The 17,602-nt window shown below is 35.8% G+C and overlaps 1 protein-coding gene across 6 annotated transcripts in view; it reads left to right on the forward strand.

Annotated features, from left to right (window-relative positions):
• Window positions 1–15,308, forward strand: part of LOC136835938 (uncharacterized) — a 28,791-nt gene extending 13,483 nt beyond the window's left edge. For 3 of the 6 annotated variants that reach the window (XM_067099842.1, XM_067099823.1, XM_067099832.1), the window contains exons 2-5: window positions 7,587–7,686; window positions 10,216–10,453; window positions 13,816–13,974; window positions 14,596–15,308. In XM_067099842.1, the coding sequence (XP_066955943.1) occupies window positions 7,666–7,686; window positions 10,216–10,453; window positions 13,816–13,974; window positions 14,596–14,738 (561 nt within the window). In that variant the 5' untranslated portion in view covers window positions 7,587–7,665 and the 3' untranslated portion in view covers window positions 14,739–15,308. Of the gene's footprint in view, window positions 1–7,586; window positions 7,687–10,215; window positions 10,454–13,810; window positions 13,975–14,595 lie in introns of all 6 variants that reach the window. The other 3 variants (XM_067099850.1, XM_067099856.1, XR_010852314.1) reach the window with 2 other exon arrangements.
• The last annotated feature ends 2,294 nt before the right edge of the window (window positions 15,309–17,602 follow it).

A 17,602-nucleotide genomic window follows, 5' to 3' on the forward strand; every position in this document is an offset into this window, starting at 1 on the left:
GGTATTTTGCTCCATTTTTTCCTTGGGAATGCCAGATGCAGGAAATAATTTCTAACTGATGACGTACAAACGATGGCTAAATCTCATGTTTAGACCTAGATCATGTCTGAAGACTGCCATCTGTGGACATGGAATCAGACGAGTTGAATATCATAGGACAGAGATATCATTATGATTTCCATCCAGAGGATCATTGTGATTTCCATCCAGAGGAAAGGTCAGTCAAACTAGGAATGCCGAGGAATGTTGATTTCATTTCAGATATTTAAAATATTCACATTACAAACGAACAGATATCTAAGATGCAGATAGGGTGATTGTTCCCTTCGAGAATGAAAGGAATTGAAGTAATGTAACTGGTTTTTTCTTTTGAGGAATTTGCCATGATGATAGCTTGTGACAAGTTTGTTTAAATGAGGATATCAAATTATTTCCCAACGTTGACACACAAGAAAGTTCGTATCAGTTCTTTTGCGTGTTTACATTTTATAGGAGGCAACTTGTTGGTATATATATACACACACATATATATACACTATATGTATATGTATACATATATACATATGTATGTATATACAGGGTGTTTCGAAATTAGAGGGCCCCCCCTCTACAGCATAAACTAAAATTGATATGGACAAAAACAAAAGTAATTCAGAACAGGTATTTATTCAAGTTTCTCTCTGAGTATTTAATATTTTGTGTGGCCTCTATCTTCCTGTACCAAAGCCTGCATTCTTGAGGGGTATGATTTCAGCAAATCGCAAAAAAGCTGAGACTCAAACTCCATTTCCCTGAGCGCTTCGGTCACCTCTCTTCGCAGGTCGTCGAGGCTTGGTATAACATCATAGTTCACTGTGCACACTTCAGCACAATCCTTCAAGATACTACCAATGTTTTCACACACATTAAGGTCAGGGGAGCTACCTGGAAATTCACATGACGAGAGGAAATCTATACCACTGTTTCGAAGCGGCTCCTGTGTCTGAAGAGCCTTGAAACATGGTGCCTTATTATGCAAAAATGTGACTTCTTCAACAGATAACACATTTTCAGGATCTTTGAGGAAAGGAAATACTCCACCAGTAAGCACAGTTTCTCTGAAGTATTCGCCATTCCATGACTGTCCTTTTTCTTTGATGATCCACATTAACCGTTTGGCTGTGAAACAGAGAAAAATTCCCAAACATTCAGGAAATTTCACAACTTGGAGATAGCGTATGTCATCGCTGATATCATCCAACTTTGCAGCCCAAATGGTGTCATTTTTATGATTTGGCTTCCTGACTGTGTAAATAAAGAATTCATCTCATGCAGCAACATGGAGAAAGTCAGCTTCATCCCAATCTTTAAGAAATGAACCACAAAACCATGCACGGTCTTCTCTCTGTTGCTGAGTGATGTTGGGCTTGCTGATAACATGAAATGGCTTAATACCAGATTTTTTCAACTCACGATATACAGCACTATAACTTCTCTTCTTTCCCCTTTTTGTTTCTAGTTCAAGCGCCAATTTACGTAAAGACTTTCTTGGTCTACCCACTGCCTCAGCTATGATGTCTTTTGACTCATGAGAAAGGACTTCAGGCCTTCCAAGATTCTCACTCTTTTTGCGATGACAGTCATATGGATTTTTGTTCCAGTTTCTTTTAACAAAGGATTCATCTCTTTTAATGTATTTAGCTATCCAGGAACGTGAAATGAAGGATGCGCCAGCATCCCTAGCCTCTAGGAAGGTTATAGCCCGGATTCGGTCAATCCATCTGATTTCCTCCGAGTCGTTAGCCATGGCTGTATCTAACTCCGTCACTCAGTCTGAAAATACAAGAAATGTAAAATGAAAAATAGCTTAATAGAAACTTAAAATAATGTACTTGGAGATAGGCTATAGCAGAAAACTTCATAACTTTCCATTTGTTCTGTGGAGGGTGGGGCTCTAATTTCAGAACACCCAGTATGTATATACATATATATATATATATATATATATATATATATATATATATATATATATATATATATATATATATATATATATATATATATTATATTCAGGTGTTTCTAACACACACCTCTCTCTCTCTCTCTCTCTCTCTCTCTCTCTCTCTCTCTCTCTCTCTCTCTCTGTATATCTATATAATATATATATATATATATATATATATATATATATATATATATATATAATGATTTTGTGTGTGTGTGTGTGTGTGTGTGGATTATCTCTTAAAATGGATAAATCCATAATGTGTTAATTTTCTAATTCTCAGCAAGTATTTGGGTTTTAATCTGACCGTCAAGTCATTCTCTGCCTTGGAATAGAGCTATTACAACCTTACAACTACCAGGTCCCTAATTCATTGTTTAAATTAAAGTTATTAAAAGCTTTGAAGTTCCCTGTCCCTCTCGTTGGCTAGGCGGTTGTCCTAATCGCTACCCTGAGTTAATTGTTTGTTATATGCTTTTGCTTGCATACGGTAATGTTCGTTTTTAGAGTAATTCCACAAGAACAACTGGATACAGTTTTTTAAAACAGTTTTTTTTTATCTAGGCAAGTGACGACACCACATATTTTTTGCTTATTTGGAAGGTTTTATATCTATCTCTGAATTAATGTATTTCCATCCTAGAATTATTTCCCCTGATTTATTTAGTGTAGCTTCAATTTGGGTCGAGTTATTTTTTTACGAGAATATTTTCATGAGAATGCTGCTTCATTTCCCACGTGAAGCCTTTTGGAGACTGCACTTCTGATTTGGCATTACGGTGTAATTGATATTTCAGAAGTGCACTGAGAATTTAAAACAAATTTTATTTTAAAATAGTTCTTGTACTTTAAGCTGATTGGCAAACTAGCTTAGGAGATTCGTATCAGTCTTTGATTGTGAAACACTTTATACTTAGAATGAACTTAATGAATTCACTCTATAATCCATCATTTATGATGATAAGGTCGCTAAGGTTTTTCATACTATATTCCTGATGACAATCAAGATGATCTGTAAAATAAAAGAGAAAAGTAATAATAGACTAGTGACACGTATATTGTAATCTTTTGTAAATGCTCCTCAGAACATCAGCTCACTCTCCCGCCACCCCCATCTCTCTCTCTCTCTCTCTCTCTCTCTCTCTCTCTCTCTCTCTCTCTCTCTCTCTCTCTCTCCCAAAATTTAAAAAAAAGTTCTCATGTCGTTTTTGTGTTGCCTAACTGCTGCCAACCTGATCCCTTCACGTTTCATAATCTGCTCATGACACAGGAAGCTATAAAATGTCCTTTCATCAGAGATAATTAATTTCGCGGACAGCAGATTGTCAGTTTTCCATATTCCATTTACCGGTGTGTTGATTTACCTCGGATTGTCTTGTTAATTGTCTTAATTGTGTCAGTTTGTTTGTTCATCAGTATAGAAGACCAGGTGGCCAGCATTCAGGGGGTGTATATTCGTGATGTCGTTTTTATCTATTTTTAGAACACTGTAACACTGCGGATGTATTGCACAGGTCAATCAGTTTGATCATGTCGTTTTAATAAATAATATATTTGTGCGTATATCAACCTATTTATTTTATCAGGTATGCCTCATTTACTTAGATACTGTACACGTGTGCTGAATATATTAGATGCCAGGCGCTGAAGGATAAAATGCATTTGAAGGCAAGAACTGAAACTCATTAAATTATTTGGTTATTCAACTGAATTACCTGTAACACATTTTCAGAATCATAAAATCTTACACATCTTGCATTACTCTGTGGGATGTAAATGAAATGTTTAAATAATTAAGAAAAGATTTCGGAATATCACATTCGTTCCACATCAAGCAAAAGAGAAACCGACCACTTTTAACTTTTCTCTCCGAATAATTCGCCGTGTTTCCTGCAGAAATAATATTTGTATTTACTTGAAGTTTATTTGTGATTTTTCCAAAGGGGAAAAACGAAGACTCGTGAGGGCGAGAGCGAGCGTGTCCAGGGGAAAAGGGAGGAAAAGTGAGTCCACTGTTGGAACTCCCAACAATTACGGATTCGGTGTCAATGCTGGCACGCCACTCGAACTTCTTGGCGATGCAATTAATTCACTGCAGTCTCGATACGTTGTTTTCAAAGCCCTCAGCTTTCACGACCACCATTAAAACAGGATTATAACTGGCGATTATACAAAATGGCCCTAATTCGTAAATTAGAAGGTGCGCCAATGACTTTTTTTTCTATTTTCTTTTTTATTAACTATCATAATCCTGTATGATTATGAAGGATAATTTTAGAGTACCCGTACTCCCCGTGTGATGTTGAAAAGGCTACATAGCATGTATGCGTTAAGCGTATTTTTAAATATTTAGGAAAAGGCGATATACCTGCATCCAAGGAACTTTTAATTGTAAAGAAAGCATTGATCCACTGCGTAAAATTCACCTCCGTCCCGGGAACAACTTGTAGCTTCTGATTCGGTCGAGGTGATTGGCTGGAATTTAATCACAGAGTAACTTCCCACTGTATTTTCCCGGTATGGGTCTACTGCCGATAGGGCTCCTCACGCGGTGCACTGTGGGCATTGATCAATGTTTTTTGCAGCGTGCCTTCGGTCTCTAGCTCCAACCCCTTCCATTCCTTTTGCTGTACCTCCTTTCATATTCTCTTTCTTCCATCTTTCTTTCCACCTTTCTCCTAACAATATATATATATATATATATATATATATATATATATATATATATATATATATATATATATATATATATATTTACTATATAATTGTGGTTTTTATTACTCAAGTGTTTCATAGTCCAACTGCGAAGTTTTCCTCCTGCTAAACCTTTCAGACTTTTCTGCTCTCAATTTCCCTTTCAGCGCTTAATGGCCTCATAAGTCCCAGCGCTTAACCTTTGGCCTAAATTGTATATTCCAGTCCATTCCACATTGTATTTGGAGTTCCCGTTCACTTACCTTTTTGACTATGGAGCATTATCAGAGAAATTAAATGAAATTAAGAGGGGTCGGTCCAGACATACAGCTAAAGAGAGATATTATTGCAGAAAGAGCTCGAGACCAGTTACAGTAAATATTTTTTTATTCATCTTACCCCTTTGAATCTCGGGTTGAGAGAGAGAGAGAGAGAGAGAGAGAGAGAGAGGTGGAGAGAGAGAGGTTGGGGGGCTTCGTTATTAAATGTATAATCATTTATTCTCATATTCATTTTGGCTCTGGCCTTAACTCAATCAGCTTCCCACCTTATCGATTTCTTGTAGTTTTTGTGAATATTCATCCACAGCATTTCATTTCACGGCATTATGACGGAACTGCAACTCGATATTTATACGCTGACAGGTCTGTCATCAGTCATGAAACAACATAACACCACTATTATTATCCTCTCAATTCAGAATAAAAATATATTTGTATTTTCGTTTATCTTCATGAACTGTCTTTTGCATCTTTATAATGCTGTTATTTTCACTGACAGATTAAACGGTTTACATTTTGCATTATGTCTCAATACGAAGTTATTAATTTCCGCTTTATGAAAAAGTTTTCCTCATGCATCACTGTCTTATCGTTTCATATCCCAGCTCTTTTAATACCATGATGTACTTTCTGCCTTTCTCTGTTCCATTTTATAGGCTAATTACATCTCTAAGCCTCTAAAACCTTAAGCTAATTCTTCCTTCTTGCCTGAGGATCAGTAGACTTAGATGAAAAAAAAATTATCGGTTTCAGAAATATGAGCATTCCAAGATTTAAAAAATACTCCTGAAATTCGTATTAAATCCAGGGCATAAGAAGGATTAAAAATTGTCCTGACATTCGTATTAAATCCAGGGCATAAGAGGGATTAAAAATTGTCCTGATTAAAGAGGATTAAAGATTCTCCTGAAATTGTCCTAAATCCAGGGCATGAGAGGGGATAAAAATTGTCCTGATATTCGTATTAAATCCACGGCATAAGAGGGATTAAAGATTCTCCTGAAATTTGTATGAAATCCAGGCATAAGAGGGATTAAAAATTGTCCTGACATTCGTATTAAATCCAGGGCATTAGAGGGATTAAAAATTGTCCTGAAATTCGTATTAAATCCAGGGCATAAGAGGGATTAAAAATTGTCCTGATATTCGTATTAAATCCAGGGCATAAGAGGGATTAAAAATTGTCCTGAAATTCATAAAATCCAGGGCATAAGAGGGAATAAAAAAGATATTCTCCCAGGGCATAAGAGGGATTAAAAATTGTCCTGAAATTCGTATTAAATCCAGGCATAAGAGGGATTAAAAATTGTCCTGATATTCGTACTAAATCCAGGGCATAAGAGGATTAAAAATTGTCCTGAAATTCGTATTAAATCCAGGGCATAAGAGGGATTAAAAATTGTCCTGAAATTCGTATTAAATCCAGGGCATAAGAGGGATTAAAAATTGTCCTGATATTCGTATTAAATCCAGGGCATAAGAGGGATTAAAAATTGTCCTGATATTCGTATTAAATCCAGGGCATAAGAGGGATTAAAGATTCTCCTGAAATTTGTATGAAATCCAGGCATAAGAGGGATTAAAAATTGTCCTGACATTCGTATTAAATCCAGGGCATTAGAGGGATTAAAAATTGTCCTGAAATTCGTATTAAATCCAGGGCATAAGAGGGATTAAAAATTGATTTCGTCCTAAGAAAAAGATTGTCCTGAAATTCGTATTAAATCCAGGGCATAAGAGGGATTAAAAATTGTCCTGACATTCGTATTAAATCCAGGGCATAAGAGGGATTAAAGATTTTCCTGAAATGCATATTAAATCCAGGCATAAGAGGGATTAAAAATTGTCTTGAAATTCATATTAAATCCAGGGCATAAGAGGGATTAAAGATTCTCCTGAAATTCGTATTAAATCCAGGGCATAAGAGGGATTAAAAATTGTCCTGACATTCGTATTAAATCCAGGGCATAAGAGGGATTAAAAATTGTCCTGACATTCGTATTAAATCCAGGGCATAAGAGGGATTAAAAATTGTCCTGATATTCGTATTAAATTCAGGGCATAAGAGTGATTAAAGATTCTCCTGAAATTTGTATGAAATCCAGGCATAAGAGGGATTAAAAATTGTCCTGACATTCGCATTAAATCCAGGGCATATGAGGAATCAAGCACCTTCTTATTTGCTTTAAGCTCGCTGGTGACAGCTGTCAAAATGTCACTGGCTGTCTGAGAGGCGTGAAGAACAAGTTTAATTGGTTTAAAAAGTTTCTCCTCGAAAAATGATTTTGCCCTCCTTCGCTACAGCATTAAACTGAAGCCTTCTGCTATTTCTTATATGTAATACTTTCAGTGATTAAAAGGTAACATAATAAAAGTGGCAAATAAGTTTTAAAATGTCAGTGATAGAGATAATGTTTTTGACTGATTTGCCAACTCATTTGTTTTCAAGTCAACTGTATTACTTCAGTCTATGAATACAGCTGTAGTTCTTCAATATATGAACGACAGTTGTAGGTCTTCAGTTGACAGAATACACAACTATGATATATACTCTACTCGCATGATTTGTACCTAACAGAATGCGAATATTAATTATTAAAAAAACTATTTATATTTTTATTTTCCAGGTTCACTGTGCATGAATTTTCTGTAGGGCCAAACCATACACGAGTGCCATGTCTCCTAATTTTCAGTGAGTGTTTGAACATGGAACCCGCTTCTTACGAGGTGAGAATTTTGCAAGTTTCAGAAAAAAGTTAGGCTGTCATTTGTTTTATTTTCGATTTTCGTTTTGCTGTCTTTTTGGTCTGAAAGTGCACCCATAGATTATCACCGTAAATGTAAGAATGTGTTGCTTCGTTCCTTTAAATCGCCATAAAGTTGATAAAGTTGATAAATTTTTTTTTTGTTATATATATATATAATATATATATATATATATATATATATATATATATATATATATATATATATATATATATATATATATATATAAAACAAGCAGGAGTCCAAAGCAGACGACAGTCAACAAAACAGTTGCATATTTATTGATAGAAACGTTTCGTGTTACTTAAACACATCATCAGTCTGTAAAATTGAAAAATACATAATTCTCAAATTCAAAAATAAAAGCTAAATTAAAAACAGCAGTTACATTCTTTAAAATAACAAAATATATAGAAAAGTAAAATAGAAAGGAGATTTTTTTTCCTCTTAGTCTACCTAATCAAAAGAAGGGGAAAGACGAAGTGAGACCACAAGCTCACGCATGCCCAGAGTACACTTAGGCCAAGTGCAAAGGAGAAGAAGACACGTTGGAGTTTAGAAGAGGTGCATGACGTTTAATAAACAAAGACTCAAGGGTCGTTAAGTAAGCCGATTGTTTGGTAGTTCCCAGGATGGAAAAATGTTTTTTTATCAATGTTAACCTTGCATTTCACAGCATGATTTCTAATACTAGAAAATTCGGGGTTAGTAATTCGTGAGCCAGTTCTGTAGCTCAAACCCAATTGGCTGTAATAACGGACCTGCAACATTCTCTTTGATGAGCCAATATAACTACCAAGGCATCTTGGGCATTCAAATTTGTAAATAATATTGGACTTCATAAAGGTCTGTAGCTTGTCCTTATAATTAAAAAAGCCGCCAATCTTTAGTGGATTCATAGGTATTAAGTTTAGTTTTAGAAATCCAAACTCTTTTTCAATGATTTGTTTGACTTTGGATCTAAGAAAGTCAGAGTGCGTATATGGTATCGAGGCGTACATGGTCAGTTTCGGAACTTTATATTTGACAATAGAATCAGAAAAGTTACGTGCTAAAATCCTATTAACTATGTTATAAAAAAGTCTTTTTGATAGGAATTTTTGGTGAAATATGCCAGTAGAAATTCAATTTCGGAGTGGAAATTTACCCAGCTAGATGTATAACGAAGGACTCTAAGAACTAAAGTCGTTATGGCATTAATTTTAAAAGAAAAATAACACGAACTACAAAAGTTACCTCCAAGGCCTGTATAAGTACTTTTTCTAAAAACTGATGTACTAAAATTATGGTCAAAGCGGGTGATTTTTACGTCTAAAAAAGCCAGTGTATTGTCAGTCTCCTGCTCAATAGTAAATCTAATGTTGGGATGTCTAGAGTTCGCGTAATCTAGAAAAGACTGACATTGCCAAGAATGTTTAAATAGGGCAAAAGTATCATACACCATATACGCACTCTGACTTTCTTAGATCCAAAGTCAAACAAATCATTGAAAAAGAGTTTGGATTTCTAAAACTAAACTTAATACCTATGAATCCACTAAAGATTGGCGGCTTTTTTAATTATAAGGACAAGCTACAGACCTTTATGAAGTCCAATATTATTTACAAATTTGAATGCCCAAGATGCCTTGGTAGTTATATTGGCTCATCAAAGAGCATGTTGCAGGTCCGTTATTACAGCCACTTAGGTTTGGGCTACAGAACTGGCTCACGAATTACTAACCCCGAATTTTCTCGTATTAGAAATCATGCCGTGAAATGCAAGATTAAAATTGATAGAAAACATTTTTCCATCCTGGGAACTACCAAACAATCGGCTTACTTAACGACCCTTGAGTCTTTGTTTATTAAACGTCATGCACCTCTTCTAAACTCCAACGTGTCTTCTTCTCCTTTGCACTTGGCCTAAGTGTACTCTGGGCATGCGTGAGCTTGTGGTCTCACTTCGTCTTTCCCCTTCTTTTGATTAGGCAGACTAAGAGGAAAAAAAATCTCCTTTCTATTTTACTTTTCTATATATTTTGTAATTTTAAAGAATGTAACTGCTGTTTTTAATTTAGCTTTTATTTTTGAATTTGAGAATTATTTATTTTTCAATTTTACAGACTGATGATGTGTTTAAGTAACACGAAACGTTTCTATCAATAAATATGCAACTGTTTTGTTGACTGTCGTCTGCTTTGGACTCCTGCTTTGTTGTTGTGTACTTCTGCCTGAATGTGTATATATATATATATATATATATATATATATATATATATATATATATATATATATATATATATATATATATATATATATATATATATATATATATATATATATATATATATATATATATATATATATATATATATATATATACATTATTTAATTTTTAACAATTTGCACGCAATAAGTTCTGGAGCAATTTCGCACTTTTTTAAAACTTATAAAAACGTAGCTTCCCGTCTTACTGGAACAGAAATTAAACCCTTTAAGTATTCCACAGATTCCAATCGTAGTCATGTCCGCCAAAATTCAGCCTTGGGACCGACTGTACACTTCGCCCACTCGCTCCTCAGCAGCAAGAGCCCGTGCGGTGCCCGAAGGCTACACCGTCTCCCCCTTAGACATCAAGAAGGCTCGCGACAGCCTTGAATGGACTCTCAAGTCAAACTACAACCACGAAAACGACCTGTTTGTCAACAAATCGGAAGCCATGAGAAGGCCCGGGTTAGTAGTAACTGGTAAGAGAAACATTGATCATAGAATAGTAAGTGGTGCCGAAAAGTGTTTATAGGCCTATAAAATAGATGCCTCAGTGTGAGGATGGTTAATTCCACTCAGTATATGAGGGGAGTCTGGAGTTGAGCATTTGTTATTTTTGTCAATTTAGACCATAAATAGGCAAGTATTCGGTAATTTTGTCATTCCAGTTTTGTCATTCTATTAGGAAATTTGTGTTTCATTTAGATGAAAGTTACAGCAGAGGTACAGTACACTACTGAAAATCTCCGAGCAGGAAAGCCGTCTGCGTTCTCCCCGTTTCGTCCATTTTTCATAATGCAGCTCCTCAAAATTTATTTATCCCTGAAGGAACTTAGTGGAATGGCCTCAGAGGAGACATTTTCTAATAAAAATCATGAAGTGATGAATAAAAAACAATCTAGAGAAAGCCCAAATTCATATTCGACTACTGTATATTGCCAGGCGTTGCTGTAAAGAGCTATAACCCATACTTGTCAGTGAATAATATTTATGGCTAAATACCCTTAGCGGGGTAGGACCGTCAGTGCACTGTAAGCGTTACACAAGGTTCTTTGCAGCGTCCCTTCGGAACCCTAGCTGCAGCCCCTTTCATTCCTTTTACTGTACCTCCTTTCGTATTCCTTTTTCCTCTATCTTGCTTTCCACCCTCTCCTAACAACTGGTCCATAATGCAACTACGAGGTTTTCCTCCTGCTCCACTTTTCAGACATTTTCACTCTCAATTTCCCTTCAGCGCTGGATGATCTCATAGGTCTCAGCGCTTGGCATTTGGCAATAATTTTATATTCCATTCCATAAAATTCCATACGGCTGAATAGAACTATCTTTACAAAGCATCCTCAGTATTTTAGAATATTTCGGGATACAGTCCCCCTATTAACATCTCGAAAGCTTTAGCAAAGAAATGAAGAGTCAGACGGGGGAGGCATCTTTCTTTTATGATGTCATAAAAACACAAGATCACAATTTTTAGAATTTCATCTAAACTACTTGGCCATATATATTATTGAATTACGCGTAAAGTATTATTGCTCCATTAATATCATTTATCACTGCAACCCCATGTCTATATTCCTGACCATTTCCCGGAAATCTTAATAAGAAAAGACTGAGATTACAAGGCGCCGAAATGATGGACCACCGTAGGCGTGAATTAATGGTCATAAGCTCATCTGCAGTAAGTCAGAAGTGACCCTCATAAGTCAAGGTTACGCAGTTTCCCGATTCCATAAAACTGCGGACTGTCTCTTGAGGCATAATCTTCTCTCTCTCTCTCTCTCTCTCTCTCTCTCTCTCTCTCTCTCTCTCTCTCTCTCTCTCTGTCGATGTCGTGAGAAAGCTCACTTTCCAGAGGTATATTCTTATCAATCTCACTCTCGTGCTGCTAAAATACGGATTTGGTGTCACGGAATAGCTATCCAGGACCCTACTCGCATATATTCACGTTAGGAGATATATATATGCATTTTCAGTACTGACCTTAATCTTGCTGTCAATAGTTTATGTAAATTTTATACAGTATACACTGGTATATTATATATATATATATATATATATATATATATATATATATATATATATATATATATATATATACACACATACATATATATTATATATACACACACATATTATACACACACATATATACATATATATATATATATATATATATATATATATATATATATATATATATATATATATATATATATATATATATATATATATATATATATATATATATATAATATACCAGCATAGCCATATCGTACAAAATTACCGTAATAATTATGAGTTGCTGCACATTGGTGGAAATAAATAACAATAAGCTGTCGTCATTTTGCAGAGTGAAAGATATTTTATTTGGGCAAAAGAAAATCATAATTAGATTTTTTTTATTTCGGTCTCGGTATAATCTCTGGCACCGTAGTCTGATTAGCTCTTTGAAAATGGAGTTTGACTGTTCCATAATTCCGAATATCCTTTGCATTCAGATTTTCCAAAGACTGTATGATCTACCACGTAAAAATAGACATGCAGTTAAATCCAACAAAAGCCCTTTTTTTCCGTGAGGTTCAATTCCAAAATGTTTTCCAAAAAATCCCATTTCATTTGTTTTTCTTTATTTATCCTAACATTTCTTTTTACACACTTTGCATAGCCAAATAAAGAAATATATCGGTAAATGAGTTCTCCACAAAGAATCATGTTCTTCGTGACATAATCCGCAATAGTCGGTATAAAGAACAATAAACCACATATAACACTGGAAAACCGTATTGCAGATTTGTGTAGAATAAAATTATTTCATATCTATCGTTAACATTTTTTTGGGTTAACTTCATTTTGATCTTTTAATTTTTCTATTTTCGTTCTTTGAAATGTATTCAAGGAAAGAAAATAGAAAAATTAAAAGCTCAAAATGAAGTTAACCCAAAAAAAAATTTTACCGAGGGATATGAAATTGTTTTATTCTACACAAATCTGCAATACGGCTTTCCAGTGTTATATGTGGTTTGTTGTTCTTTATACCAACTATTGCGGATTATGGCACGAAGAACATGATTCTTTGTGGAGAACTCATTCACCGATATTCCTAGCATAAAAACTACACTGCTTGGACAGTTCGAAGAAAAATATCTTTAAACTCAAACCTGGTTAGCAATACTGCCCTAAAATGGAAGACTGCAGTATCTGCAAAAATACAAAACTGAGAAAAATGGTAGATACTCCCTTGCCTTACTACTGATTTTGCAGATACTGCAAATGGGACCCCCTAAATACTCGTGGCAAGCACTGAAGAATCATTCTGAAACTACAGTAACTTGTGTATTAGTGTTTCGCGAGTCCAGTAGTTGGCATATCTCAATTTAGAAAATTTTGCAGATACTGCAGTTTCCATTTTAGGGCAGAATAGTTTAGTCCACCGTGGCATCACACAACAATTATGGGTGGGCATTGTTTTTCCCTGGTGGTATACATAATCCTGATGACATCCGTGAGCTGAAGGCTGGAACAGCTGTCGAAAAGAGACCATAAATGGAACAACATAGTATAACAATTTTCGTCTTTTCCGTCAGTGTTTTTATCCTCAAGATTTAGGAAATTAGAGAAATGGTGTCTTGCATAGTGGACGCTATGTATATGTATATGTATATGCATATACATTACAGAGAAGGCATAAATGCAAACTTTGTAATTTTGTATAGATATAATAGTTTATAAAATGTATGAATATCTAATAATTTCTGCACCCTGCTAAAAACAGTATACTATGTATATACGTGTTTGTCCGGGATTTTCCGTATTTTCATGCTTGTGTCTCCCTGCAGAGTAGACAAAAGGCGGTGTATTAGAGAGCATGCGAGGGCAATAAAACAGCGTGACACCCTCCAGGTCCTGCGAGAGGACCAAGAGGGAGAAATCCTCCCTCGCAGATTCGACGAGACCCTCCTGAGGGAAGAGGCTTTAGCAGCAGAAGGACGCCGATTGAAAGGTATGACTGTTACCGATTAATCTTCTAGAAAAACGTAAATCCTCCTTGTCTACTTTTTACGTAATGTTGTTGCATGTTATCGAGATTAGGCTGAATTTCCAAATCACGCGATCAGTTGAATCTGAGGATGTTGCTTATGTGTTGTCTTTGAACGTTATTGCTGCGTCAGCTGAGATTCATTCGTAGTAAGTTTTTGTAGCCTGAATGTCTGTTTTGTAATTTATCTATTCTATCATATTCCAGACTGCTGTACAGAGTTTATCACAGTCTGCTATGGAAGACTTTTGTCATTGCTTGCTTCGAATAAGCTATATAATAATTTAATCATGTTTTTATCTGTTAATTTTTTTTATTTATTAGTTTATATTTTTATTTTCTAATAACTGATCTCTTCTGTATTTCCTATTACTTTCTGTAACTTCTTTCAAATGAACAACATGTCCTTTGGAAGCTTGAATTTCAAGTCAGTGGCCCCTGTGGTGGGCTTGTTCTTTATGAATATGGTTCATCTGAGTAATAATAATAGACAGATGTTATTTCTCCATTCTTGTAGTTACTGCAGCATTCCAAGTAAGGCCATTGTGCTTTACACCAAAGGTTCTTTACATTTTTCTCACGCAGGACCTCGGGTGGTAACGATAAGGACAAGAGAGTCCTTTGTGACGTCCCTCATCCACTCGCCTCGTCCTACTCATACTCTGACTGCCCCAAAAGCCAGTATAGGATACGCCAGGAATCCAACCGGAGCCTTCTTTACGTCGTAGTAGTGACTGATCTTGAAAATCAAGTGATCCTCCCTCATGTTTAGCTAACTAGGAAATAATAAAAAAAAGAAAATTTGTTAAGTGCCTTTCTTACTCAAACATACAATGAGCAAGAAAGGAACCAAGGCGGGCCGAAAACTGCAGAGCTCAAGTTTTGCCTTTCACTTTCAGAGAATCCTTTAATCTTTCGCGTAAGTTTCTTTTCAGATATGCTGTATATGCTTGGAACATGGAGCTCTTCTTTAAGTGTCATGACCAACTGAGATGAATGAAGCACACTGAACTCACTCCGTCCATACACCAAATCTTGTAAGAGGGTTGCAAGTTTCATTGATTAAAGAAAAACATGAAATTATCTTAGGCCTTTCAACTGTAAATTTAGTCAGTTAACATATTGTTGGGCCTTTTTCATTGTCTTTTCTCATGCAGGGTTTGAGTCAATAGCTGACGAGAAAACTCTATTGAAAAAATTTTCACCTGAATGAAGAAGACAGCACATACTGAAATGTGATCACAGGGTTTTCAGTTTTGTGCTTAAAATCTCCAATGAAAACTTTCTATTCCTTCGTGTTTTTGAAGTTTCATTTTCATCCTCTGAAGAATTTTCTAAATGACAAACTTGGACACCTAATCTAATTGCAAAGCAAGGTCACGTTCTAGAATTTTCCGTCCCTTCAGTCTCTTCATTGATAAAAATAAGTTTCTTTAGTATGAACATTGTAACAGGGATGTTGGTCAAGTGTTTTCTGATATTAGTTTCTTAAGCAATCAGGAGAAATGCTTTGCAGCGCTGCAGTAAGTCTAGACCAAGTACTTGGCTGGCGTCTTGCACAGTAGAACCTTTAGTCGTATATTAGGAAATTTCCAAAGCAAACAGAGAAAGAAAACAAGTGGTGGCAGACATTTATTCTCCTTTTCTGTTGCAATTATTCTTTTACCCAAGTGCGAAGTAGTTAAATTACTGCTAGCAATCATATCCAGAATGGATTATTATTCGGTGTAGTCGCTTGGGCATGACGCGCTTAAAAGGCCAGAAATAAAAGATACTATCCCGTTGTACGGAAATGTTTATTTTTTAGTTTGTTGCGTTCACGAGAAAGCTATTGGTACACTTAATGAACTTGGTTTTATAACCTGACCCTTTGCGATAAAATTTTGATAGTTATTCACGAGATTTTTATTTTCTAAAACAAAAACTAGCATACCAAAGCAGAGACCAAATAGCAACGCCTCATTCCACAGAGCAATGTCCATGTTTGACAAATGGTAAAATCTTAATAGAAAAACTAGGATTAATATTGTGATAGCGTGATTAGTCACGTCAAGCTGCTTTAATCACAGGTCATAATTAACTGCCTGAGGGCGTCTAACGATTGGTTCATCGTTGGGCAACGCCATTTAAATACAACCAGTTCCCGGCTGAGCAACAATTTCAGTGCTCCTCCGAGACCTTGGAACAACTCCGTCATTTGCCTTTTAAGACGGGAAATCGTTAAATTGGCGGAACAGATCTTATTTGACTTTTTCCTTGTGTTTCATACCATGAGTTAAAAAAAAATGCTGGATAGTTAACGTTTCATTAGAAAATTAAAGACAAACATTATCGGAATGAAAGCATCGAGCGCAGTTGCCTTGGACAATGAAGTTTGAAAATGCTGTTAATTTGCCCAGTCAGTTTCTACCGAATATGAAAGTCATATGTGAAAAAGGTTTAGTGTGGACTGAAATCAAAAGGATTGGTTGTGTAATCGTACAAGCTCAGAAACAAAGATAATGACTCCCAAGAAATAGTACTTCCCGTAGAGGGGTAGTGCCGTCAGTGCACCTTATGCGGTGCACTGTAGGCATTGCTTAAGGTTCTCTGCAGCGTGCCTTCGGCCCCTAGCTGCAACCCCTTTCATTCCTTTTACTGTACCTCCTTTCATATTCTCTTCCATCTTACTTTCCACCCTCTCCTAACAATTGATTCATAACGCATCTGCTTTTCCTCCTGTTACACCTTTCAAACTTTTACTGTCAATTTCAGTTTCAGCGCTGAATGATTTCATAGATCCCAGTGCTTGGCCTTTGGCCTAAATTCTATATTCAAGAAAATTTAGCCCTAGATAACGACCCCCGAAAACCCGTGAGGGTCACTATCTAGGAAAGATCCCTAATCTCTGTTACAAGTTTACATAACGGTTACTGCTCCTGTTCTTCATTATTGATTGGGCAATGATCCAATTACTGATCATCATGACAAAGTTCTCACTAGACAGAAGCGAAGATTTCTCTTGGACCGGAGTAAGAAAATCAAGCAAACTCCCAATAAACATGAGTAGATGCCATTTTGAATGGAAAGGAGTACACCCAAATCCAAATTCTACCGAACAGTAGAATGATGACATTTAGCAGGTGTCGTATTGATCAATAAATTTTTTCCTTGTTGTAAGCAAATTTATGTGAATAGGCCCATTAGCATTCATGATTTGTGGTACAGTTGTGACTGAACTCTTAATGGCGAAATACTCTTACTGAGTATTCCGCCAGAGAAAATGGAAAGCCAAACTCAGATCACTCTTTTGACTTTAGATTATAATTTGAGTACTCAGTGATATTGAAGGATGAAAGTACCCCATTGTTACTGCATATCTCTCTCTCTCTCTCTCTCTCTCTCTCTCTCTCTCTCTCTCTCTCTCTCTATAATCTTCAAAATGGTTCTTGTACGGTAATATTGTAGGCAAATTCTCGAAAATTAGTCAAAAAAGTACATATTTTATAATGCATTTATTGCTTGCTGGTTCGCCTTACCATTGCATGGGAAAGCGGTAAAATAAAATCACCCCCTTTGGAAACCATTCGCTACTTGATCCAGCGCATCTCGA

The sequence above is a fragment of the Macrobrachium rosenbergii genome, chromosome 4 (assembly GCF_040412425.1).
Source record: "Macrobrachium rosenbergii isolate ZJJX-2024 chromosome 4, ASM4041242v1, whole genome shotgun sequence".
In the NCBI taxonomy this organism is placed as follows: domain Eukaryota; kingdom Metazoa; phylum Arthropoda; class Malacostraca; order Decapoda; family Palaemonidae; genus Macrobrachium; species Macrobrachium rosenbergii.